The following is a 27,740-nucleotide window of genomic DNA, read 5'->3' as shown; positions in this document are numbered from 1 at the left end:
CAATCCAATCCAGTTACAGCAGCTTGAATTATTCATGAGCTGATAAATTAGATCAACTGTTCGGCTCAGTCAGCGTCAGAGGAAATAAAACGTGGCTGAGAGGAGCGGGCTCGTGCAGGTGTGTGTGTGTGTGTGTGTCGGACACATTGGAGTCTGCTCTTTGTGTGTTTGTGGTTGTGTGAGCCGTGACCATGGAGACGGAGCTCTGGGAGGAGTGTTTATGTGTTATGGTGATGAGGATGGAGCAGATCACAGACAGAGGCCTAAACCTAAAAATCTGCATCTGATGATTTCATTTCTCATGCACTTTTCATTCAAAATTCTGCAGAAAATCACCTTGAAATGAAGATTTTTGTGACGCTGCAGCGAGCAAAAACAGTCTGCATCAACATTTTCCTCTTTTGTTATCATGCAACCAAGAAAACACTTCTCCGTGCACACAGCCCTCCTTTGTTCAGGTTATAAATCAATACCGTTTTGTTCTGTCATCACACACACACATTTCACACACTGTATTCCTCTCTTTTGTTCCTGAGCTGCAGATATATACCTGCACGTAGCCGTAAGAGGCAATCTCAGCAGCATCTGAGCTAAAGAGAGAATCAATAACCGCAGAGAGCCTCATTCATCAGAGTGAGCTGCGGGGTCAGAGGACGCTCGCAGAAATAAAAAGCCTGAAGGTTAAACAGCTGGATGATTCCCCACAGCGGCTTAGATACAGACATGTGAGCGCTCTAGAGATGTTTTCTGAGGGCGAACACAGAGTCTTTGTCCTCCCTGGCCCCTGATCTGGACCCTATTCTCCTCCTCATAACAGGTCACACACCAATTAGCAGCAGAGTGAGCGATCAGGAACAAAAGGGAGGAAAAGAGCGTCACGATTTCCAGCCCGGCGTCCATAAATGTTGCAGCAGCTTTGTCACATCCACATCCTGCAGAATGAGCTGTTCTCAGAGGAGGAAGTTATTCAGCTGCAGGAACGACTCACTTCCTCTTTGTGCAGCTTCAATCATAAATCCTGCTCATACAGACACGCAGAGAGACTTCCTACAGTCTGAGTTTCCTCGACGGCAGGTCCAGGCTCAAAAACAGGATGGGGGAATAAATCCTATCAGGTCACTTCTTCCTTCACTGCTGGAAACAACAGGACAGATTCTGAAGACAGAGATTCAGTGAAGGATTGTTTCATTTCCTATTTGTTTGAATATAAAGTTCAATTTTAAAGGACCAGTACGTACCTTTATTAAAATATTAAGACACAGACACTTTAAAAACATGAGATTTGAACTCTCCACCACACAAACGGCTCAGTGCAGCTTAAATTTTACACAACTTCCTGATCGAGTCAAGCAGGAACAAATTAATCTACAGCATTTCTAGGTCTCTATGAAAATGATTTCTGTGATTAATTCTGTAGTGATGGTGGACACTGGAGCCTAACTGTCAGACAGAAAAAGGACAGAAGAGAAGAAGAAAGAGAAACAGGAGAGAGACAGAGCACCAGGTAAAGGATAAAACATGAGTTAAAGGCCAAAACCTGAGATAAAGGTTCAAACAGAAGCCAAAGGCTTAAACAAAAACTAAAGGCAAAAACATAAGCTACAGGCTAAAACATGAGCTACAGGCTTATACACAAGCTAAAAACTTATACACAAGCAAAAGGCTTAAACACGACCCAAAGGCTAAAGCACAAGCTAAAGTACGAAACCAGAGCTAAAGGCTAAAAACACCAGCTAAAGCTTGGAACACAAGCCAAAAGCTTAAACACAAAATAAAGACTAAAACATAAGCTACAGGCTAAAACATGAGCTAAACGCTAAAATGCAAGCTGAAATCGAAAACACCAGCTTAAGGCTAAAACATGAGCTAAAGGCTAAAACACAACCTAAAGACTTAACATGAGCTGAATGCTAAAACCTGATCCAAAGGATAAAATATGACATGTCTTAAAGGCTGACGCGCAAGCTAAAGGCTAAAACATGAGCTTAAGACTTTAACTCAAGCTAAAGGCTAAAAAACACAAGCTAAAGGCTTAAACACAGGCTACAGGCTAAAACATGAGCAAAAGGCTAATACACAAGTTAAAATCTAAAACACCAGTTTGAGGCTAAAACATGAGCTAAAGGCATAAACACGAGTTAAAGGCTTAAACATGAGCTTAAGGCTTAAAAAAAAGTTAACGGCTAAAACATAAGCTAAAGGCTAAAACACAAGCTAAAGGCTAAAACAAGAGCTAAAGGCAAAAAAAAGGAAAAAAAAACAGCTCAAGGCTTTAACACAACCTAAAGGCTAAAACATGAGCGTAATGCTAAAACCTGAGCTAAAGAATAAAATATGAGCTACAGGCTTTAACACAAGCTCAAGGCTAAAATATGAGCTAAAGGCAACAACCTGAGCTAAAATCTTAAATACCAACTAAGGTCTAAATGTGAGCTTAAGGCATAAACACGATCTTAGGCTTAAACACGAGCTAAAGGCTAAACCTCAGGTTAATCTGTTAGTGCTAATGTAGCCTCCAATCCACAGTCAGCAGTTATTCTGCAGTGGTCTGTTCAAACTTGAGAGTCTATCAATAAAATGAAGAGCCAGGTTACGTTAGCTCTGCTTGGTGAGGTTGGAGTTGGTAGATGAGCTCTGGTAGGACAGAACCAGGATTCACTAACGTTACACGTTACAGACACGTCTCAGAGCACCGGGCTGTGAGGAGAGAGAAATATAGCCGAGAAAATTATTTCCAAAACAAAGGCCTGGTTAAAAGTCACATCTTTATGACAGTGTGCGTGAGACTCCAGGCCAGAAGGTGGCGCTGCAGTCACATTGAAACAGATCCTCCTCACAGTATCTTTAACATATCAAACACAGCTCTAGACACAGCTTTTGCGCAACATTTGAATACAAATAAAACATTTTCGAGATTTTTTTTTATCTGAAATGCACCAAAACATAGAGCTCATTCAATACAGTTTAAAGGACTAATGCCAAAAGTTTTGTGTACAAGCGATTGTAAAATCAGCTGTCAGAGTTTGGTGTTTCAGTGTGACAATAAAAAACAAGTTACTTCTACACCCAAAGGTGAAAAAATACATTTAAAAAAAAACAACATTTTGTCTGTTTTGTCTGAGTTTTGTTTTTTTTTTCTTTGGATTAATTTCTCTGAGGAGGAGAGAGGTATGTGACCCTGACTCTGCTCGCCCCGCCCACTCTCAAAGCTGATTGGCTGAGACGCGTCATCGCTCGCCTCCCACTGGATTCTCCTGCTGTCACTTTCACCTCCCAGCTCTGAATGCCGCACGGCCGGGGGAGGCATGAAGACCGGGAGATAAGCGGGATACATCGCTGCTGGGGACACGGAAGGAGACGGAGGACGCGCTCTGATATGGTAAGCTCCAAAAAACGGGTCTGACGGATGTTTGTTTGAGACAGGGAGGTGAGGAACTGCAGGAAACCGAAACCAATACAATATCTCTGAGAAAATAAGTTACTTGCATGTTTCTAGCGGAGCAACTGAGTGATTTCCATGAAGGTTGACTGATTCAGAGGGGAGTGAACTTTCTCTCTGGTCACTTTGAGTCTGCGACACTTCTGGAAACACACTTCCAGACAGGAGCGCAGCGCAACACACATCACAACCTGCAGTAAATGCCCTGTTAGATATCAGCCTGACTCTGTTTTCCTCCACGTTTCAACAATGCCTGCGCTAAAATCTGCATCCTGCGCGTCACTCCGAGCTCCGCGCACAGTTTTACGCATGGGAACGGTTGGGTGTTTGGGCGCAGCTGCCGGAGCAGAGCGATAATTGGATCCGAATCTCGCGATGATCAAACCAATTAGACCTGCAGTGGAGCTCCTTTGTCCTTACAGGGAGAAGAAGAGCTGCAGTTTAGTCACAGGAAGGAAAAGAGGAAGAGAGGAGAGGAGACAGATTATGGAAATGAAGCAGCACCTCACAATGGAGTGACCCCTGTCTCCTTTAAGTCCAGCTCCTGTGCTGTGCAGCCATGTGCAGGGCTGAATAATTCATCATAATGGTGACAGACTGGGAATCTTTAAGTAATGGAATATTTATGCAGCCATTATGGTGTGAATATGAATCAGAGGGAGATTGGCCGTGCAGTTATGGAGCCACATTGTCAGCAGCTTCCTCAGATGGAGAGGAGGAGGAGGAGGGCAGAGGGCTGTGAGGAGGAGGAGGAGAAGGAGGGAGGTGTTGGATAAAAGCATCACCTTATCACTGAACAGGAAATAACTCTTTAATGAAGAGCGGGTTTAAAGCTCAGCGTATCTGACTCAAAGTCTGCTTCTTTTATCCTCAGTGAGTCTGCAGCTGGTCTCTGAGCTCACTTCCCAGTCTGTGCTCGGTTTCCAGTCTGTTTCCTGGTTTTTGTGGTGACTGTCTCTGCTCATGCAAGCATTTTTCTTTTTTTTTTCATGAAGTAACTTCTGTTTTCAGGAAATCCACAGGAATCAGTTTCTGAACACCAAATGTTATTTTTGGTAAAGATTTGTTTGTATCAGAGCGACACAAAGAAAATCAGAGGGGGATGAAATGACTGAGAGACAACGATAGAGGATACGACAAAAACACGGTTAATCTGTCGTCTAGCCTTCTGGTTTTCAGCCTGTGGAGTCAGAGGTCATAATCTCCTGAGTGGACGCTGCAAAAACTGAAATCTTATCAAGTGTTTTTGTCTTATTCTGCGTAAAAAATGTCTTATTGTACTCGAAAAATGTCTTGTTTTAAAGGTCCCATATTCTGCAAAAATCACTTTAAGTCTTTTAGTGAAATGTGTGGGTCTTTGTCTTTCCTCCCAGCCCACAAAATGTGATATTTAATGACCAAACCTGTTCTTAGTAGAGCTTGTGAATGTAAAATCCTGACCTAAAAAAAGCTGTTTGCAGTGGGGAGTGGGCACTGAAGTTGAAGAGCCATCACTGCTCTGTTTTTGGCTGTAAACAGCCACATAGCTCCATGCTCAAGCTTCCCATCTCTGAAGAAGACAGACTAAGTGTCTAGAGTTCATTTATCAGGAAATGTTCCAGCTACACTCAGTAAAACTGAGCATGTGTGTGCTCGTCACTTCACGGCCGACTGCTTTTCCAACTTTGGACAGTCCAACAGAGGGCTAGCCAATAGACTGGTCCTGAATCCAGGGGCATTACCAACCATCCTCCAACAAACCTGGGACCCTGGAAATGTGAGTATTTTAAATGCTGTGTGCTGTGGAGCAGATGGAAGAGCTTTTCCTCAGTGTCCCCCCTGTCTCTGTGTTAGCTTCAGGATGCTAACTTTAGCTGCAGTTAGCCTGTTGTTTTAGCCTGTAATGTTACGGTAAAGGAGCTTCTCTGTTTTCTAAACATTGTGCACTCGGAGCTCGTGGCGCCGCTCTCAGTGACGTGGAAGAGCGGGGCGGTATCAGCGGTGGCTCATTTACATATGAAGGCCACGCCCACTAAATCAGAGCGTTCTGAACAGAGGGGCTATGAGAGCCTGGAAACAATGCTGCTGTGCTTGATTTATTGGCTTTTTGGACCAAAACATGTTACTACCATTTCATGAAGACATCAATGATCCAGATTAAACTGAGGAAAGGAGCAGGAGATGGGAGCTTTAAAGACAAAAACAAGGTCGGGATGAAATCTGCTGATTGTACAAAAAAAAATGCTTGAAACTAGAATAATGTTTTCTCTTTTTATTTTTCAATAACTTGAAAGGACATTTTTCTGGACTGGTCAGGTGAATGTGGCTCATATTAATTCTAAATAGAAATTTTTTACTGAAATCAGACAAAAACACGTTATAAGATTTCTGTTTTTTGCAGTGAAGCAGAGTCTTAAATCACAGAGCAGATGATTGTCCCTGCAGTGAGGGATGTGGACAGCAGATGGCAGCAGACGTCTGAATTATGTCTGATGGAGAGCAGCAGATCCCTGTGTACGGGGATTTCTCTCCACTTTGAGTTCATATTTCTCGTCAGTTTACCTTTTTTTGTTTGTTTTATAGATGCATCAAGTTTTTTATCAACTATAAAAAGTTACCAGATCAAACCCTCAACCAATGAATTAGATGCCTTTCTGAAACTTCTGCCACAGTGACGTTTTATCAAAAGGACAATAAAACAAAACTCTAACCTTTGATTAAAGGGTTATCATAAAACAGGCATGACAAAAGCGTGGCTGTAAACTTCTTGATAAATAATTTACTGGAGTATATAATAGATTTTAACGTCTTATCCAGAGGTTACGTCTGCAGAACAGTGAGATCAGTGTGTGGTGACCCACAGACACCAATATGAGCGGTATAGAAAAGTTAATAAGTGAACAGTGTGGATCAGCAGGTGATTAACTCAGTTTTTGTTTTGTTTCCTTTCATGATCTGACTCGCTGATCCCCAGTTTAGCAGGTTGTGATTTTTGTATTCAAAGAACAATGTAGAGCAAAAGACAAACTTTGATCAATATTTTAGGTTGGGAGTACTTTTCTTTCCACGCTTCGGAGTGTTTCAGTCAGTCTGTGCTTAAAATCTCCATGACAGGACAAAAAAGACTGCTCCAGGAAACAGACTCCAGCAGCAGCATCTCACTTCCTGCTGACATGTCAGCATGTGTGTGTGTGTGTGTGTGTGTGTGTGTGTAGCTCTGTCGTTAGTGTTTCTGTCACTTTATGTCCAGCAAGAGACCTGTCCTCAGCTGGGCAATGGGTGGACTTCTATTTGTATTAATGAAACTTAATAAAAACCCTTAAAGTTACTGTTGGTAGAGTCCAGCTTGAGGTGGTTTTGGTGTTTGTTTGTTTTTTTCATGGGAAAAAACAGTTAAATCCACAATCATTGTGAGTATCTAGACCATAGAGTGGTAGTATAGTGAGTATATAGAGTGGACAGCGTGGCTCCACCATTTATCATTGTACAGTTTTGGAGCCAAATTCCTCCGTCATCGCAGCCATTGTAGCAGTTTGGAGCCAGAGTCTGTGCAGTAGAGACTGTGAGGGATTCTGGGAGAATCTGAGTGGAGCTGGGTGACAAAAATAATAATTATTATTTTTCTTTCGAGAGTCTGATCACTTCTTAACTCTACCTCCAGACATATTTTATGATCCCTGAAAAAAATACACAAGAACATCAGCTGTCAATCATCGTTTAACGTTACATAAAACCTCTTTTTTAACCTCGTATAACTAATGAAAACAAAACTTTTCAGAAAAAAGAGGACTTGGATACAAGACAGCCAAATGATATCTTCAAATCACCACAACAATCAGACGTGAGAAACATTTCTACCAGGTGGATTAATTTTTAAAGTTTGACCACAGCCCATCTGGAATGACTGGGGAGATTGATTTTTTAACCTATACTTCAGCCAGCCACCAGGGGGAGCAGTTTTAGTGGAGATCTCACTTCGAGCCAGGCAAGATGACGTCCACTAGCTTTACAGTCTATGATCTAGACATGCACTGATAGACTGGTGCCAATAACCTTAATTTTGGGGGATCAGTGATCAGCCCATCCCATCCTGAAACTGATCTCATAAACCTTCAGGAAGCTCTGACAGCCAGCCTTTGTTGCTTTTTGCTCTGAGACCTAAAACACAGGACACTTTGTTGGTTCCGTTAAAACACAAAGATTTTATTGTTTCACAGGTATTGTTCAATGATTTCCAATAGCTAAGATTGGAATATTGAAGGTATATGCTGTCAATTATTAAAAAAAAAAAAATCAGTATCGGCAGGTCAGGCTTTTTAAAGATTGGTAATCGGCCCCTCGACCCCTATGAGTATCTATAGATGTAAAAAAAATAAAAATAAAAAGTCTGTTTCTGAAGCTGTGAATGGGCTAAAACCAAACTCATGGCAGCAGCTGTAGAAATTAAATGTAGCCACATAGAAAAGTGAACTATTATCCCTGGTGCCTCTCACTGGGGCTTTAAAGTGTTCGTCCTGATAATGTGACAGTATTTAACACTCAAGAAGAAACCTCCAGTGATTAAATTAAACCCCAAACAGAATTTCTAAAAGCTGCATTTCCTTGAGTGTCCACTAGGGGCTGGCTTTAAAATCAACGGAATCAAATTTTTTAGTCTTCTTAAAATGTTCATTTTGAGCATAATTAGGGGCGTGTATTAGTTGATGGACAGGTGGGTCTGCAGTAGCTGTGTGGCTGGAGGTCAGAAGTTTCACCTCTTTGCTTTGAGCTGGATGGAGGATGGTGAAGTTTCCAGTACGGTGTCTGTGTTTGTGCTGAGGGCTGTCTGCTTTTACATGGTATTTTAAAATGTTTTTTAATTCATGCTGTCTTCAGTTTGAAATACACTTCTTTGAATTATTGATAACGGCACGCTGCTTAGAAAAGTTTATGCTGTTTTGGTTTGAAACCTCTCTGTCTCTATTAGATAAAAGCAGCAAAAATCTACAGCTCAGAAAACAAAGTGCTGCCAGTTTTTACTCTATGTTAACCCTTTAACATCCCATCCAAGAAGAAAAAAATTATGATATATTATTTTGTATTTTTTATGTGGTTGGAGCCAGGATTTCATTTTTGGATGGGCCTTAAGTTACAAAAGTTGGAAAATAACTCTTACTATATAGACATAAAGATATAATACTGTTTCCATGTTTGTTTCAAAGCAGATTTGATGCTTTTTGATCCTTTGATATTTGATAAAATTTTCAGATGGCAGTGGCTCTTCATGGTATGGCCAAAGAGTGGCGCTCTAACGCACCAATGGGGGCGCCGCCTCGACTTTCCATGTACTTTTCAGTGTTTCCCCTAGGTTTACAGCCTTGGAGGGGTGGTGGCGTTGTTGGCAGTGTGTGTGTGGGGTGGGGTTTTAAATCACTTCTGCTGTGATCTGGCGCCATATGGTAAAGAAAATTAAATTTACTGCCCCCATTAGTTTGACTCTAAGTTTGACTTGCCGCCAAAGACACCCTTTAACTATCGAACATGACGTAAAATGTGATGCTTTATGAAGGGGTGAAAAACACTTGTGAGCACAAATGAAGAGCAAATCCAAAGAAATGGAGGAGTTTTAAATGACAGATAAAACATATTACTTCCTGTTGACAGTAGGGGGCGCTGTACTTTAAGCTGAAACGGGCATATAGATGTGTTCAGGATGTCACACTTAACAGCTATTGAGGTTTTTCTGATGCTGAAGAAATGGTCAACTTTGGGGGTGTTTTATGGCCACAACCAGTGAGTTACAAAAAAATCTTTTACACATTTTCCTAATGAATGTGTGTAGCATATACAATCCAAGTTTAGAGTTGATAAGATGAAAAACCTGGTAGTAGTTCAATGAAATACATAAGCTATAAATCATCAAAATCTGATGTTTATGTCCAAATTGTGAACTTCCTGTTTAGAATTCACCATGATCTAAAGAGACTTTTTTGTAGGTCTAGGCATGATAGTTATGGGCAGAAAATTTTGGGGCTGTAGCTCAAAGGAACCACAAGGGACTGCAGTTTTAGGCCACAAGGGGGCACTATGGAGCATTTTTTTTTTGTCCTTATACCGGATTCATAAATTCTTACCGCCAACTTAATTTTGTGTCTCGGTGCATTCGAGTTTATTGTTTAACGTTTTTTAACAACAGACTCAAAGATTACCAAACTTGGCTCATTTTGTGAAGTAAGGGCATCTTATAATAAAACGAGCGTTACGTGAGAAAATTTTGTAATACTCCTCTTTAAACCCTATAAAAAAAAAGAGAGAGAAAGAAAGATTTTTTGAAAGAAAATTTTTAGGTTGGCTTATCAGAAAGTTGGTGGGCCTGGGACCCTTGGGCCCACCCATGACGCCGCCCCTGGTTGAAGCAATACGTTCAGAATCCCTAAAATTCAGAAAACGTATTTCAAGCTGTAGAGAGATGAGCCAATCAGGGTTTTAAGATCCTTAAAATCTGCTGTACAGAGGGTTTCAACAGGAAGTTAAAGGGTTAAGAAGCGACTCAGACTCAGTTCACTCAGCTGTTGATTTACCTCCATCATGATAAAGTTTAATAATTAACCTCAGAGGCACCAGGCTGCTCTCTCTGCAGAGCAAATATGAAAAGTCCCTGAAAGACCTTTATCCCCAGGACAATGGCGCCTTGTTGAGCTTTACTTTCACTTTCCATTTCACCCCCATCACACATTCAGAGATGGAGGGATCAGATTTCAGAGTCCAGACCTGTTCCAGATGGATTTCTGAGGCGGGTTAGCACACGCTGCGGTTATTAACTTTCCATAACCAGGAGAGGAGCGGGCGCCCATCAAACTTTTTGGTGTTTTTTTCCTCTCCTCTTTTTTTATTTGTTGGACTCAGTCACATGATTTAGAGGAAATCTCTGAGAGGGAGTGTGGATATCATAAAACGCTCAGTCTCAGGTGTTCGGATCACCTGGGTGAGTCTGTTTACTGTGTAAGAAGGAAAGTCAGTAAAAGCATTAAACTGTAAACTCTGATAAGCATCATTCACAGTTTGCTCCAGCCTCCGTGTCTTTGTTTACCTCCTCCTCCTCCTGCGAGTGTTTCGTGTCAGACTGAACCGTTTGCCCCCGTTCGAGCTGTGACATATTTGTGCAGATGTTTTGAGGGAGATGTGTTTGCGCCGCGCTGGCCGCTGACTCACATCCTGTGGTTTATTAACCAAAGCTGAGGCTGTGGGTGAAGTGACCTCTCATATCCTGCCAAGGAAGTAATCGCTCCTCTCATCCCTCCCGTCTGAGGATAATCAGGAGCTTTTACAAGAAACGGCACAACCAGTCAGTCGCTTTGTTTTTCTGACATATTTATTACAAAAAAAAAAAGTGGAATGTTCCTTTACACGTAGAAAAATAAATAAGAAATGTGTTTTTTTATAGCTTTTCCTGCTGCAGATGCAGAACGACACATCAACAAAACATTGAGTTTATCAGTGTTTTAAAGCTCTTATCGTCAACGTTTATGACCAGCCTCCAGGGCGGGGTTATCATCATCATCATCATCAGTCAGACGGACAGACGGATGCTTGCTGTCCCCGGTTTGAGTTAGAGCCCAGAAACCCGCTCAGGGACCCGGAGCTGAAGCAGAGAGACATTTACAGGAGGAGAAACCCAGAAGCGGCGGCGTGGAGCGCGTCCTCTCCTCCCTCCTCCTCACAGTAGCTTTAATTCAGGGTTCAGTGAGTCGACGGCGAGCGGGTTAAACCGACGTGTTCCTGCTCTGAGCTCGGCTCCTCTGTCTGCTCCTCTGGCGCTGACCTCCTCTTCCTCTCCTCCTCCTCCTCTTCAGGCACAGTTTAGCATCAAGACCCATCTTATGAACCCTGAAAACACACAAGAGAGGAGACTGAGACCTGTTCACAGCTCATTTTCTAATTAGCTTGGTGAGAAATGTGATTACATGTGAGAAACGAGTCAAAGAGTTTCACAGTGAGCTCTCTGTCGCACAAATAAAAACGTTAAACTGTAATTTATCAGAGTGAGCAGATGATGGTCACGTTGAAGCTTTATCTGAGTGAGGAAAGCTGGTGTTTTGTTGGGGCAAGAACTGGCTTGGCAGCAAACAAACAGGAAGCTGTTGGCGCTGATACACAGGAAACATGATCTCCCCTAAAGCTACGAGGACGCTCCGCTTTGATTTTCTGCATGTTTCACGTCACAAAAGTGAGCTTTTTCATTTTCAGACATGGGTTTCAAGGCTTTTTGCTACCCTGGGGTTTAAAATCTGACTTTTATTTCACAGAAAAGTTTAAAGAAGAGGAGTTTTTGAGCTCAGAGTGACTCTGTATGCTCAGATTTCTCTCACCTGTTCCAGCAGCGGACCAGCTGTTTCCCGAGCCCCGTGTCTGGATTCAGACACCTCGTCTCGCCGTTGCTCTTCAGCATCACTCTGAAAAACACACACCCCAGCGTTAAATCCCACTCACTCAACCTTGTGTGTGTGTAGAGTGTGTGTAAAGTGGAGGGACTCACATCACGGTGACTTTGTGGCAGCTGGCGCTCTTGGGGTACACGGTCAGCTCCTTCAGCTGCCCTCTGACGCCGCTCTGCGTCTCTGGACACAAACATCGCCCCGGGACGAAGGTGCTGTCAGCGTGTCTCACTGCACAGATGGAGAAACAGGATTAACAGGTTAATTCAACGCAGCGTGACACGCGCAGAGATTTAGTCACTGTGGGCTCACATGTTCAGACGGCTTCGAACTGAGAACAACAAACACAGAAAACTTCAGATCCTACAGATCTAACTTCACTGGAAATCAAACATTAGTCATTCAGCGTTCATGTGTTCACCTCTCCCTGTCTTATCTCTGTTCACCCTCTGGCTGAAAACACTCGTCTGTAGCTGAGGACAAAGGTAGAAACGTCTCTTACCTGAGAGGAGCACGCAGCACAGGCCCAGCAGAGCCAGCGGACACACAGACTCGATCTGAAGCTTCATCCTGGAGACGGTTCAGTTCCCTCTGAGCCCCTGAGCCACATGTGTGCTCCTTTATACTCCACGCTCCTCCTGCTCCTCCTGCTCCTCCCCCTCCTCCCTCGCAGTCAGACCTGGGCTTTCCAAACCAGGAAATCCCCACAGCACTTTCCCTTTTGAGAGTGAGGACGCAGGATTCAGGATCAGGGATCAGGGACCTCGTTTCTCTGGGTCTGTCAGAAAGAGCTGACACCCTGAAGGACACGGGGTAATGAAGAGGTTTCCCTTTCCTTTCTCTGTCTGCATCATGCAAACAGGACAGAGGATGCAGCTGAGTCACTTTTTACTGAGGAGTTAAACTGCTGAGTCATGTTTCTCATTATTAGATTCCTGGGTTCATAAGAAACACAGCATGAGTAACTCCTGGATGAAACAAAAGTGATCCCAGACTCTTTTTGGAGTTATTGGTTATTGAAAAATAAACTAAGATGTACACTGACGGATTATTATTTAAGTTATTTGTTGTGCTTGTAAATACTGCAGGAAGGATGGTGTCAGATTAGAGATAAAGAAGCTATTTTTTATGGTTTTGAGCTAAATTAAAAGTCCCAGTAGAGGTTCATCTGACTCCAACAAGCTGAGATTCTAATAAAAAAATCCCACCAAAATAAGAGAAACCAGGAGATTTACATTCTGTCATAATTTTCAGTATTTTTTTTTTTTATCCCAGCCGTGAAGTGGAAAGACAGATGCCTTTTTTATAACTTCCTTAAACAAACACTAAACGGCCAATCAACAGCAAGCTTGATCATTTTATTTTATTGTTATAATCAATTGCACATGAAGCGAATCCGGTGCTGAAAGGAGATGGTCGTGCAGAGAGCTGCACATCTGCACAGAAACAGAACATTGCTGAACACAGTTTAAGAGAGGTACTGGATCTGAGTTGTTTATTTTTTTAATTTATATTTGTTTAATTGTCCATTTTCTTATTATATATTGGTTTTTAGGTAAATACAATGTTTAAAAAATAAATAAATAAATACAACAATCTGGCACCACAAATAAAAACATCCCCCACCCTACCAACTTTTAAATCCCGTCTTAAAATTTATTTTTATTTTAGCTACAGAGCTGTGATATCTCTGTCAATTTATGTCTTTTAAGGTCTTAACTTCTGTGTTTTTATGACTCTTATTTATTTTTATGTGTGATCTTATTTTATTTTATCTGTTTTTATGCATTATTTTATTGTATTTGTTTTTATGCGGTATTTTACTTTATTGTATTTATTTATATGCGTTATTTTATTTCATTTTATTTTTTGCATTTTTTATTTTATTTGTTTGTATATGTTAATTTTTTTATATTATTATATTTGTTTTTATGCGTTATTTTGTTTTATTTAATTTGATTTTTTTGCGGTATTTCATTTTATTTTATTGTACTTGTTTTCTATGTCTTATTTTATTTTATTCTATTTTACTTGTTTTTATGCATTATTTTGTTTTATTTTATTTTATTTGTTTTTATGCGTTTTTTTTTTTTTTTTTTTACTTCATTTTATTTTTTAAATTGATGTTCATATTTGATTATTGCTGTTCAGCACTTTGGGAAACTTGATTGTTTTTAAAATGTGCTGTATAAATAAAATGGATTGGATTGGGTAAATACAAGAAAATAAGATACAAAACACACAAGGGTCAGACAAAAACAAAACTGAATGAGAAAAATAAGAATAGGGTAATGATGTGTACAAAATCTAAAACGGAATTAAAAAAGACAAATCAGGGAACAAAATGCAAAAACAAACAGAAAAACAAACAAGAAATCAAAACAAAACTGAAGCATCAGATTGTTACAAGCTGGATTAGTAACATTTATAATCTGGGTTTTTCATTATGTAAATCTGAGGCATAGATTTGAGTTGATTTCCTGCAGATCGTCTCGGATTTCTGTCTGTTTTATTTTAAGCTAAAACTCCTGACAGGAGCTTTAATCACCTCTAAGGAGAAGTAGTGAGACTTTCAGACTTAAATAGACATGTTGGTTAAGTTTGCGCAGTTACATAACAAGACAAGAAAAAATCAGGACGACTATTTTTAATGAGAGAACAATACTTTGGGATAAACAGGATAAAATTTATCATCCTGTTCAGGAGATAACACAGACTGAAAGTTCCTCTCTGATCTTATTGTTTCACTTTTTACCATTTTACTGACCTCTGATGTGTTATTTGTTTTTGTTGGTTATATTTCTTCGCCCTGTGGTTAAATCTTTCCTCAGTTTTTAACTTTTGCTCCTGGTGTTTATCACTCAGTGGAAAGTGTTTCATGGATTACCTGGCGAGGGTTCGTGGAGCTTTGCCACGACATGTTACCTCTGTCAGTCGCTTGGCGCTTTGTCAACAACAGCATGTGATTCATCATCATCATCATCATCATCATCATCATCATCATCATCATCATCATCATCATCATCATCATTCCTCGTCTCTGGTTTTCCCACAGGAGCAAATTATTCAATAGTATCTGATCACTAAGATAAGGAAACTGAATCAAAACGAAACATGAAGGAATGTGAATGAGTTGATCCTGAGTTTTTGTCTGTACTTTTCCATCGTTTATTTCTGTGTTTTACTGTCATGAGTTAATTTTAAACACACTTTATTGAAGTGTTATTTCATGTCTGACTTTCTCCTCAGCTGTGGAGCCAGGATGGATGAGCGTCAGACCCACGTGAAGCTCAGCGAGGACAAACTCATCCCTAAGTAAGTTCACGGTTTCCTCCAAACACGGCAAAAGTGAAGATCACACGGATTGAATTTCATCTCTGTTTGCTCTGTGTGTGTGTGTGAGCGTTGAGTGTTAATCTTTGTGGTGTTTGTGTTCACGCTCAGGTCTGACATCCTGTCTCTGCTGAGGACGTACAACTGTTACCACGAAGGGAAGAACTTCCAGCTGAGGACTCGAGAGGTAAGACGAGACACGGTCACCTGACAGCAGGCGGAAATCACCTGAGATAAACAAGGAGAGTCATCTTTGATTGCTTCTATAGTGTGTGTGAGTGTGTGTGGGTGTGTAGGTTGCAGGACAAACTGTAAAATGGGTCACACACACACTCACTCACACACATGCCTAAAGTGGAACCAGTTAAACCAGAACACTGTTCACACACACACACACTCATACACACATGCTGTGAGTGTGTCTGCAGGCTGCTAGGAGTCTCTGGATCCTGGCGTACCACAAAAAGCCCCTCGCCCTCCGAACGCGGCGTGCGTGGAGGACGGGATCCAGGTTTTTCTCACGTGCACTGACCGAAGAATGTCCACCCTGAGCGTTTTGCTGCTGTTTCAGGAGTTTGGGTCTTTGTTTGCTGATCATTCTATGGCTTTCATGGTCTGGAGTTCCCCTTTGTGTTCCCCAGCAGGTTTCTACATCGTGTGTGTGTGTGTGAGTGTGTGTGTGTGTGTCTGATACAGTATGTTGCTCTGTTTTGTCCAACCAGACAGACTCACTGCACAGAGACACACTGGGAAAACCCCTCAGGGCTGCAGACATGATGCACCAACATGTAACAAACACGCGTGTAGAGAGGAGAGCAGAGATCCCAGAGCACGGATCAAAATATGACCAGAGATAAAACAAAAGTTTCAACATCTCCCGTCTGGAGGAGCGATGTCAGGACGGTTTCAACCCGTGAGTGACAGGAGCCATAAAAACAGAAAACACAGAAAACACCAGCTGTGGGTGTGAAGTGATATTTTTTCACGCCTGAGATTCCTCACAGCCCCCTCAAAACCTCAAAACCTCAGACTGAGATTAATGTTGGAAAGAAAACATCACAGACGTGTTTTTAGATTTTAAAAATGACTCAACATCAGTTTGGACCAGCAGATTATCAGAGAGTTCAGCTCCATCAACACAAACACTCAGACGTCTCAGCATCTGTAACAGAGCCAGATCTGAACATTTCCCTGATTCACTTTTTCTCTCAGGGGTTTGAGAAAATGAGGATGTTCTGACTATTTTACCCAAATTCAACAAAAACATCAACAATATTTAAAGCAGCAGGAGTTTGTAACTTTTTAATGTGCTCACTGCTCATTTATTTATTATCTATTTATCTATGGGCAGTTTTATTTCCACTGAACCTCGCCTTTCCCTGGTTTTATTTATCATATCTTCCCATCTGATCAATTTTGTTAGACAGTGTCAGTTCCATTACTAGCTGACAAAACATGATTTTGTTTCTAATATTAATAATAATAATAAAAAAAAAATGTTTTAATTGTGGTCGCCTTACATGACACTGCAGGTCCCCTTACATGGTAAAAGTATAGAGGGATTATTTATCTATCAACAACGGAGGATGCGCGCGCAACTTGGGTGCAGAAGCACTGCGGAGTACAATGGTTCGTCAACTGAAGTGGAGGAATTGACCACCAAAAATCACATTTTTAAACTAAATATCATCACTTTGATGGACGGTAAACAGCTCCCAGGTTTGTGAAGTAGCAGAGAGTGGACAGATATTAGGTGGACAGACGTTTTTAGCGGAGAAGTCCAGCATGTACACAGAGAGGAATTTAAACACACAAATGTCACTTGATGCTCCTGTATTATCCATGGACACTTACAGACTGTGACAGACCAGGACGTAAACATGTGTCAATAAATCAGAAACCCTCCCAGACCAAAAATCACACAGACTGCTGAGTCTGAGACCAGGTTCAAAATAAAGAACTAGAAAACTACGTCCAGAGAACTGAACCAGATCGGATAAAGACGGCACATTTAATTATTTACCCACAGACGTTTCTGGTGTTTCAGTATAAAGTGTGACCCTGTTAACTGGTGACTCTGAGCCGTTAATTACTGATACTGTCGACTGAGAGTCACCAGTTAGCATGGTCACTATTAACTCCAAAACACTGGTTGCTCTGTGACGGTCAAAACTTGATAGACGTTGCCTCTGCTGTGTAATATTGTTTCTAAAAACTGAGCACAGAACAACCGTACATTTTGATGCTGATAACAGGTTGAATTTAGTCTTTAAACGCTAACTCGTCTGAATGAATGGAGCTAAACGCTGCTTCTGTGGCCAAGATGCGTGCACATCTTTATGACGATGTAGACTGATAATCCCTCTATAGCTTCATAAAAAACAAAACACAATCAGTTCCATAAAAATACAACAAAAGGCAGAAGTGAGGATGACGTGGTCAAACAGAAAAGACTCATCCAAACAAACGAGTTTTAAGGGGAGATTTGAAGATGCAGAGACAGGTGATGTATTTTCACCGACTGGCTCTTCTTCTGTCTCCCTACTGGCTCTTTTACCCTGCCTAAAGAAACTTTACAAAGATGTTTGTTTTTTGTCCATTTTGCTAGCTTGGAGACTTGGTGTCAAGAATGAGTTATAGACGGGTGTGACGGAGAGATTCTGGTCATTTTTCAAAATAAAACATAGTTCAGATAAATCAAACTGAAACATTTTAGGTTGAGTATTTCTTATGTGCGGCCCAGGACCAATCGACCCGCGTACCGGTACAGGTACGTGGCCGGGGGGGTTGGGGACCACTGGGGAAACTTTTTCGTTTTCTTCCCTTCCTTGTGGGGGGTTACAGTAACAGCTTCCTGTTTTCGGTCTTCTCTGGCTCCATGGCGCTTCGGTAGCTGAGCAGCTAGCTGACGTGAGAGGGGTGGTGGGGAAGGCGAATCGGACGAATCCGAACCGCACATACCATGCACAGATTTTTTTCATTCTTTTTGGTCTTAATATTGTGTAGATTGGACCATAGGACCATTACAGCCCTATAACCTGTGTTATTAAGATGTACAAAGCTTCCAAATCATACACCATAGTTTTAATAAAGTCCTGAATCTAGACGGTGATCTGGATCACCTCCAAAATGTAATCTCTTCTTTCTCATCCCATGTTGAACATTTCTTGAAAATGTCTTCAAGATCTGTTTGTTATTTTTTGAGTTATGTTGTTCACAGACACAAAAATTGACAAAACATAACCTCCCTGGTGGTTGAGGATAGTTCATGTTGTGAAGCTGGAAATATGCTGACTGAGTGATGATGTTGATCTGAGCTTTTAAGGATGGAGTCCTGTCAAAGAAGACACCCAGGCTCTTCACTGTGGGTGAAGGAGGGGCTATAGAGCTGTCACTGGTTACTGAAAAGTTGGGGGACGTTACCAAAGCTGGTTTGGAGCCAACAAAGAGGACTTTGGTTCTCAGTAAAAACACTTTCTTTCTCCTCTTTTATTACGTTGTCTCATGAGCAGCTTGTAAAGAGTTTTGTGGTTTGTAGCTTCCAGCGCAGAGACGACCTCCCTCCTTACGCGAGCTTTAAAGATCCACCAATCAGACGCTGAGTGTTATCGCTGCATCTCTTTCACTGAGTAATGATCAACCTATGAGCAGAGATATCTCAGGGATTGTTGTTTTACTGTCCTGTTTGAAGCCTGGTTATATCTCCTCCCACTCAGACATGTTGCTCTTTATTGCACAATAACTGTGATGTAAGTACAGTCGAGCAGAGGCGAGAGGTACACATTACGTCCGTCAGAGTCAGGAAACTTTTTATCTTCTGAAACAGAGAAACATGAAAGCAGGGAGCCGTCTGTGAAGCTACAGAAAGATTTTTTAAAATTCATTTTTGACTCAAAACCAAAACGCTGCATGTTACACAGGAGAGTTTATTTGGATTGGCAGCTTGATTTGGAAAGGGTTGATAAACGGGATAAAGAGGCTTTTGTGTGAGGGGAAGGAAAAGGGTCCAGAGGAGTTAGTCTGAAGTCTGGGAGGTGGGATTCAGGCGAGCTGACGACTCCTCAGGAAGAGTTTTTAGGAAAGCGTGAGAAGGTGTGAGTTAAAAAGAAACAGCCCTGGTTAGTTTTTCCTTGAATGCTTAAAACACTAAATTTTCTGTTTGTGTTTGGCACAGTTCAAGTTCACCAGTAATTCCCAATCTGTGGGCCCCGGCCCCCTGGTGGGCCACGAGGGTATCGCAAGTAAGCAACAAATCATGTCTAAAATATTAATTTTTTTGTAGGTGTGAGTAACAAATCTCACTTATATTCTTTTCATTCTTCTGTTTTGTTTTTCCATTTTGTTGTTATCAGCTGGATCACTTCGCAGCAGGACTGCGTGCAGTACTCAACCCTGTTTGTTCAATCGTCAGTAAAAAGAAGTGCTCAGAGAAAGTTAGCGAGTGCAGGCACGCTCCAAAGTTACTTTTGCGGTGCAGGGGCGCTTTTGTTGTTGTATCCGCCGTAGTCATCACCCAGCGCAGGCACTCTCCTGGGGCGGTCTCTGCCGTGAAGGGGGTAGGAATCCTGGCAAGGGTACCTACCTTGGCACAACACCACTGCCAGCTGATCAGAGCAGAGCCGACTGTGGGCGGGGCTTTACCTTTCTCAGCGTGTCTTCACCAGCTCAGTTTACAATGCTAAAGATGCGTGGCTAACTTATGCTAACATCTATTGACAGAGCCGACCCGTTCCGACCAGCAGCGTTCAGTCATTAGCCAGTACAGGCTCAGACTAACCAGAGTTATTCAGCTGACATCTCCCACTGTGGGAAACATAGTCATTACCTGTTCAACAGAAACTCAGCTGTCTCTGCGTCAGTCTTCTCCAAATCCCTCTGCAGCTTTTTCCACCGCTCGTACATTTCTCCAATATTCAGTCTCTGTTGGCACCTGTATCGCTCATAATTTTTCCTTGCTTCAGCCTTTTCCTTGAAACTTTTTTGTTTTCTTCCCTTCCCTGTGGGAGATAACAGTAACAGCTTCCTGGTTTCGGTCTTCTCTGGCTCCATGGCGCTTCGGTAGCTGAGCAGCTAGCTGACGTGAGAGGGGTGGTGGGGAAGGCGAATCGGACGAATCCGAACCGCGCATACCATGCACAGATTTTTTTCATTCTTTTTGGTCTTAATATTGTGTAGATTGGACCATAGGACAATAACAGCCCTATAAACGGTGTAATTAAGATGTGCAAAGCTTCCAAATCATACACCATAGCTTTAATAAAATCCTGAATCTAGACGGTGATCTGGATCACCTCCAAAATGTAATCTCTTCTTTCTCATCCCATGTTGAACATTTCTTGAAAATTTCATCAAGATCTGTTTGTTATTTTTTGAGTTATGTTGTTCACAGACACAAAAATTGACAAAACATAACCTCCCTGGTGGAGGTAACAAAATCCAAAATGTAACAAGTTCTTACAATTTCGGTTGTTTTTCAGTTTTTTAATAACATTTCAGGCTCAGCACTTCTGTTACATTTCAGGTTTTATTATTTTTTTTTCAATGTAGCTCCCCCTAGTGACCGGTTGAGCATCAGTCAACACATGCCAAATATTTTTTTAAGCAGTAAAAATTAAGAAATGTTGTTTTCCTACTGGACAGAAAAAATATTGTTTTTTCTCCGTGTTTGGGAAAAATTTAACTTGATGCTTTAACCAACAGCTGGAATGAAGTGGCTCAGGTTTCCACGTTATCTTCTTCTTCTTCTTCTTCTTCTTCTTCTTCGTCTTCTTTCTACATCCATCATGATACAAGATGACACTGTTATCTAAGCCTTAATTTCCCTGCACTTAAATAAATCAAATTAGCTTTAAAATGACCCTAGTGTTGGTGTAATACACTGTCTTTTTTGATTGTTGATTGTCACGGCTTTGGATGTAAAAACTATCACTGATAAAGACAGATCCAATTTTAGCTAAGTGGTTTTTTTTTTTGTTTGTTTTTGTCTTTTTCCCTTTTTTTGGGGTGGGGGGTGGTGGCTTTTTTTCGTTTTTTAATGTTCTTTGTCTTTTTCTTTGTTTTTTCTTTCTTTTTTTTTTTTTGTCTTTTTGCCTTTTTTCTTTTAGTTTTTTTTTCTTTTTTTTTCTTTTTTGTGTCTTTGTTTATAAATTGTCTTTTTTGCTTTTTTTGTTTTTTTTTTGGCCTTTTTTTTCTTCTTTTGTTTGTCTTTTTTATGTTTGTTTTTTGCCTTTTAGCCTTTTCTTCTTTTGTTTTTTTCAGTTTGTTTTTTTGCCATTTTTTTTGTCTTTTTGGTTTGTTTGTTTTTTGTCTATTTCTCTTTTTTTAATATTTTTAATCAGCAAATGCTGTATAACTAGTGCTGGAATAAAGGGGCTCAGGTTTCCATGTTATCTGATCTTCTCTTTCACTTTCCTCCAAGCCAGCACCTTTAATCCTGTTTCTTGTAAAAACAAAGGTTTCAGGTCTCAGGTCAGTTCAGATCGCAGTACGCTGACGTTATCAGTTTTTCCTCCATTCCCCAGATGAATTCTTCGATTCACGGTGTGACATCTGATGTTTATGTTTTTATTTGGGATGTAACAGCCAAATTATTGGACACTTCAGTTCAATGGCACCAGAAGATCTCCTTGAATTAGCCTTAAGTCTCTGATGAAGCAAATGAAGCGTCTGAGTTCACGCAGTCTGCACCGTTCACCTCGTTTAACAAGAGTTTCGTTTACTCCTGTCTGATCTGAACGCGACATCATACTTTGACCAGCAGCTGTTGGCTAACGCGGCCGCTGCAGCGCCGTCTGCTAACTAACACAGGAGTTATTGAACTCTCCATGAACTGAGTTTTCTGTTTCCAACTGAAGAATCAGTTTCACTAAAAGCTGACCTGAGGGATGTCTGTGATTAAAAGTTTGGGGATGATAATACCACGGCTCATCGGCCCAGACTCTTCTTTACTGTCCAGACTCCAGCTTGAAAAAACACCAGCAGTGTAATAAGTGGTCTCCAGCTGCAGGGCTGGTTTGGCTGTAGCTCTGTGTTACAGTAGGAAGTGGAGATGTGTCATCTTTTGCAGTGCTTTTAGGCACTCTGGAAATTTTACATTTGCTCCTAAACCACTGCCTGACATCAGGTGTTTTTAAAGATCATGTGACTCGATTGAATTCCTCAAAACAGCTGTTAAACCAGCTTTAAAGGACTGTGTTTGATCAAAGCTTCCTGCACAGTAAACAGTTATGGCATGGCGACATAGAGACAAATGACCTCATGTATGTAGGTCAGGCTATGACCAACACAGAGCTGAACTGGTCCTTGGCTCCTGAATCCTAAAGACTGATTCACCAGGAGTCTGTGGGTATGAGGGTCAAAGCTGTGACGTTTGGTGGATGGTATCTGGCCCCAGATCAACAAGTGGAAACTCCTGATGTGAGTGACTGAGGACAAAATAATGACTGTGCATGTGGCTGTTAATTAAAACAACCTGTTAGCATGGCATTTCCAGACAGAGCTGTGCTGTGGTCGTAACATGTAACTGTATAAATGATTAATTTAACCACATTAGGTCAGGTTTGGGTTTGTCCGCTGCCTTTATGAAGCCAGAGTTTGGTATGTTGTTTTTCTGCAGCCCAGAGTGATTGTGTGTTTTTTTAACCGGTGTGTTAGCCAAAGTAATACTCCAAGAATAATATCACAGCAGACATCTGGTTACTCTAATAACTGTGTGGTTTGTAACGGACCACCATCTCTCTGTGAGGATCTGCAAAAAAAAAAAAAAAAAAAAAAAAAAAAACATCTTGACTGTATAACCCCCACCCCCCCCCCCCCCAAAAAAAAAGGAAAAAGAAAAAATAAGTAAATAAAATACATAAAAATAAAATAAAAAAAATAAATAAAAATAAATAAAAATTGAAGTAAAATAAAATAAATAAAATAGTACAAATAAAGTTGCCACAAAAACCCATGGAATTGTAAAACATTGGCATGAAAAAAAACTAAAAAAAAATAATAAATTAAAAGAAAAATAAATGAATGAATGAATAAATAAATAAATAAAATAATTATAATAATAATAATAATAATAATAATAATAATAGTAATAATAATAACAATAATGATAAATAATAATAATAATAATAATAATAATAATAATAATAATAATAATAATAATAATAATAATAATAATAATGATAATAATAATAAGGCTTTGACAACAAAAACAGAGCCAAGACATTACTTAAAGAAACCTGAATTTTTCTACACCTGATCTGGAGTAGAGAGGACAGTGGAGGATTGAAGAGTTGGTTAACAGAAAGCTAATAAAGCTAAACGCTCATCCATCAGCTGGTCAGTGAGCCAGTTTAACATCAATAACAATATGACAACAGATGAAATTCATTCACCAAAACAACTGGAGCAGCCTCAGCTGGAGGATTATAGGGCAGGCTCATGGTATGACTCATCTTTGAGAAATTTCCCATTTTCATAAAAAAAAAAGTCCCTCAAAGGCACCAGCAGCAGGAACTTGCCAAGATTTAACGTTTGTGACTGAATTAGAAACTTCTATGTGTGTCAAATAGTAACAAACCTGTATTTGGCCTTGAAGTTATCTGCACACAGAGACAGTCTGTCTCCAGTCTGAGCTGGATCTGATCCACATGTTCCTGTCTCCTTGAAAACTGTTTCACACTTTGAGATCCCGGGCGAGGCTGAACCCCCCGGCTCATAGATAGACATAGCATTCCCAGTGTCAATGCATTACACTGGAGCATGTCTACTGTCTGTCATTTTCTTCTCTATCGAGCCATCTGATACATACATATATATATATTTGTCCAGTTGAAAAAAAAAAAAAGATTTACAAATCTTCTCTTTTTCGTGAATTCATTTGATTAGTCATGCACTATCATTTTGTAATGCCCTAGAATTAAAATTCTTTATGTGGGGACTTTAAACAGATATAAGATTAAAATGTGATTAATCAATGTGATCAATTAATTACAAATCCTGTAATTAATTACATTATTTTTTTAATCTCCTGACAGCACTTTTTACCACATAACGGCTGATGAATGTACTTGAAAGTCGTGTCCACAAAAAAACATCTTCTGAACAAAATAAACAGGATTTTGTTGTTTAAACTTGTGTATGAGAATATTCAATGATTTAGTCTACTACGAAAATCTGTTTGAATTGAAAAGTGTTGCTTCTGATATTGAATATTGATGTGATTAAAATGTGATTAATTACGATTAATTAATCACAGAATATAATCTCAAGTGGTCGGCCTACTCCTGAATTAGACATCACAATGGCAAAGAATTCTGTCCATCACTTTCAAGCTAGCACTTTTGACAAACATAAATGGCTAGCTGGCTGGACTACGACAGGGTATGGTGATTTCAACAACCTTCACACTGCTATGAGCAAGCATGAGCGAGCATCTCCGCACATACTCTGTACTGTAAATTCTAACACATCGTTGTTGGTACCATGGGCATGTGAGTAGGGATGGGTGCCTTTAACATTTGAAACGATACGATACCAATGCCCAATACCCGGCAATCGGTAGCGGTAGTCAATGGTACCACTTTTCGGTACTTTTTGAGTTAACGTGGTAAAAAATATCAATTTTTTTGATAATGAAATATTAAATTTTTTCAATTCAACATATTTATTCTTCAATATATAACCTTGCAATGCTGTGTTCATGTCCAGTATAGAAAGTCTCCTACTCTTTCACTCCCTCGCAGTCACAAGGATACATTTAGGTACCTAAACATGGTACCTTTTGGTTTATGCGTGAATCGGTACCCGGTACTTTTGACAGAATTCAGTTGGTGCCCATAAAAGTACCAAATTAAACCTCACACTACATGTGTGAGTGTGAGAGTGTCTATTAAAATTGATAGATATAGTAGTCAAAAAAAACTACGGAGCCCCGGAGGTGTCTCACTATAATATAGCGAGGTAACACTTTATTTATCTCGTTCTCTCACTGGACTATAGCGTGAAGGAAACACTATATATATATATATATATATATATATATATATATATATATATATATACACAAAATTAATTAAATTAAAAAAAAAAATCAAATAGAAATATCAACTATAAACGTTTTTTCACCAGGCTGTTTACACATTTTTTTCCTGCTGTAGATTTTGATTTTAACATGAGATCTAATAGTACTGGCTGTCTTTTAGAGCGGGCCCCCTGTGGCCACTTTAGGCATTGCAGCTTTGATGGTTCTGTGATGGTTTTATATCTCAATCTGTAATTTAGACGATATCAGGGGAAGAATTGTCTTTGGGATTAAATTGTTTGGGGGCTTTAGTCCTGAAGCAGGCAGCTCTGGTTTAACTTCCTTCCCTTCATCTTTCTATCCAAACTTACGAGTGTTGTCTGCTGTATCCACCATCCTATCTCTCTCTGAACAAAAAGTTACAGGCAAAAAATACATAACTTAAAAAAAAGAAAATATGCATTATGAAATATCTACAGTCTGTTGAACAATTAGATGAGGCCTGAAACCACAATATTTACCTTTTTCTCTAAATGCGTGTATGTTTAAGGGACAGGCATTACTCTGCAGATAGAAGCTGGTCAGGGAGATTAAATAAAACAGATACTGATTTCCTTTAACTGTTTTCATCCATCACCAACCTACCTGAGTTCTGCTTCTCATCGTTCAGTTACTGTTGTGTGTTGATGAAGCCAGGTGTAGTCAGGTGATGTGTGTTAGTCACTGCGTGGGAGGACGTGTCAGGTGCTCTGGGGTTCAGCTCCATCTACGGTAAACAAACTCCAAATATTTGAGTTCAACATGCTCCAACACGAGAACAGGCCGAGGATAAAGTCAGCGCTCAGAGTTCACAGAGTTTTCACTTTCAGAGTGACGGTCCTCAAACAGCTCCCTGTAACTCCTTCCTGCTCCTGGATAAAGGGGTCAGGTGACAGGGTGGGAAAGTCAGAGGCTGTTCACATGAGCTGAGTGTGTGGAAACATCAAAGTTTATGAATGGAGCGCCATCTAGTGGTTGTAACTGATACTGTAGAGTCGAGAAGGACGATAATGTAACGCCAATATTTTCCACAAGATGTCAGTGTAGAGCTGGGGTCTTTTCAGAGACAATGCTCTGGAGGATCTGGGTTTTGGATCGACTTCTTCAGACACTGGAGGAGAATTGAGTTGTTTTTGTATTTCTCTTACTCTGAACGTTTGTTACTGCTCTTTCTGTGTGTAGCTGGTTTGTGGATGTTGCTTTAATTTGATCTCTGTTGACGTCCAGCTCTTTGTCTCCTTTGGTTAGCTTCTACATTTCAGTCCTAGAGTTAAAGACTCTTTTTGCTTTTTCAAAGAGAAACATATTTACATTAATTTATGAAATTATCCTTTATGTCTGAGTAATGTTTTAACAAGTCTATCACCAGTTAGCTGCCCTTTTCTTCTTCTTCTTCTTCTTCTTCCTCTTCTTCTTTCTTCATGCATCATGGTCAAGGGATACAAAATGACACTGTGATCTAAACTTAAATCTTCCCTCTATTGAATTAATCAAATTAGCATCAAAATAACCTGTGTGTTGGTGAAATACACTCTGTCTGTTTTTAACTGCAGGCTTTGGATGCAAAAATTGTAAAAGTTTGTAAATGACTTTTTTTTTCTTAACTTCAGCCATAATAAATAAAGCTAAACATTACGACATGACTGATCCATGAAGCTAAATATAAGACGACACATTACAGGTAAATAAAAACACATAAGAAAGGATATCAAATAGTGACACCCATAGGAAGCTGTATTTATCATTCTTGTTAGTTATCATATTTTGTTCATTTTTTCTTTTTTTTTTGTTTGTTTTTTTTATCTTTTTGCCTTTTTTTGTTTTTTGTTTTTTTTCTTTTTTGTTTATTTATTATTTGTATTTTTGCCTTTTTGTTTTTTTCTTTTTTTGGCCTTTTTAGTTTGTTTTTGTCTTTTAGTTTGTTTTTTCTTTTTTTTTGTCTTTTTGCCTTTTTTGTTTTTTCCTTTTTTGTCTTTTTGCCTTTTTTGTTTTTTGTTTTTTGTTTTTTTTCTTTTTTGTTTGTTTATTATTTGTATTTTTGCCTTTTTGTTTTTTTCTTTTTTTGGCCTTTTAGTTTGTTTTTGTCTTTTAGTTTTTTTTTTCTTTTTTTGTCTTTTTGTCGTGTTATTTGTTTTTTGTTTTTTGTCTTTCTTTTTGTCTTTTTGCTTTTTTGTCTTTTTTAGTTTGTTTTTTTCTTTTTGTCTTTTCTAGATTTATTTTAAACCAGCAAACACAGTATAACTGGTGCTGTAAAAGGTCAAATATCTCCCTCTGGTGGTTGTTTACAGCAGTCAAAGCAAAGGACGTGAGAATGGTGTTTCAAATACATCGCTTCAGTCCATAGATACAAATGTGAATTTCTTGCTAACATTTCCTGAATGAATATAGTTTTGCTATAATAAGGGAGAGAAGGATCTGTTTAGAGACCAAATTAGAGCTGAAGTAAATGAAGATAAATCTCAATTGTCGATCAAACCTCAGTTTTTTTAGGATTGTATTAGGCTAACAAGCTAATGGT

The 27,740-nt window shown here is 39.9% G+C and overlaps 2 protein-coding genes across 2 annotated transcripts in view; one reads left to right on the top strand and one right to left on the bottom strand.

The window, feature by feature from the left end:
- The first annotated feature begins 3,252 nt into the window (after nucleotides 1-3,252).
- The window catches only part of rassf4a (Ras association domain family member 4a), a 37,602-nt gene continuing 13,114 nt past the window's right edge, over nucleotides 3,253-27,740 (top strand). Inside the window, exons 1-3 of the mRNA XM_074676624.1 lie at nucleotides 3,253-3,379; nucleotides 15,082-15,147; nucleotides 15,277-15,352. Of these exons, the coding sequence (XP_074532725.1) occupies nucleotides 15,095-15,147; nucleotides 15,277-15,352 (129 nt within the window). The 5' untranslated portion in view covers nucleotides 3,253-3,379; nucleotides 15,082-15,094. The remainder of the gene's footprint in view (nucleotides 3,380-15,081; nucleotides 15,148-15,276; nucleotides 15,353-27,740) is intronic.
- Nucleotides 10,805-12,465, bottom strand: LOC141795403 (C-X-C motif chemokine 10-like). The gene is made up of 4 exons (XM_074676259.1): nucleotides 12,335-12,465; nucleotides 11,934-12,063; nucleotides 11,767-11,850; nucleotides 10,805-11,284 (listed from the first exon to the last, which is right to left on the bottom strand). The coding sequence occupies exons 1-4, from the start codon at nucleotides 12,399-12,401 to the stop codon at nucleotides 11,161-11,163; spliced, it is 405 nt and encodes a 134-aa protein (XP_074532360.1). The 5' UTR covers nucleotides 12,402-12,465; the 3' UTR covers nucleotides 10,805-11,160.

Source organism: Halichoeres trimaculatus, unplaced genomic scaffold (genome assembly GCF_033239565.1).
Source record: "Halichoeres trimaculatus isolate MK-OKI-2021-1 unplaced genomic scaffold, fHalTri1.1 fHalTri1_scaffold_8, whole genome shotgun sequence".
NCBI lineage: Eukaryota > Metazoa > Chordata > Actinopteri > Labriformes > Labridae > Halichoeres > Halichoeres trimaculatus.
This window is presented reverse-complemented; position numbering and strand designations above follow the sequence as displayed.

Bases quoted from the DNA above. Each gene is read 5' to 3' on its own strand.
- LOC141795403 (XM_074676259.1), bottom strand. From the start codon at position 12,401: ATGAAGCTTCAGATCGAGTCTGTGTGTCCGCTGGCTCTGCTGGGCCTG. The intron at 11,851-11,933 runs GTGAGTCCCTCC...TGTGTTTTTCAG, and splicing joins TGCCACAAAGTCACCGTGAT to AGTGATGCTGAAGAGCAACG. The intron at 11,285-11,766 runs GTGAGAGAAATC...GTGTGTTTTCAG, and splicing joins CTGGTCCGCTGCTGGAACAG to GGTTCATAAGATGGGTCTTG.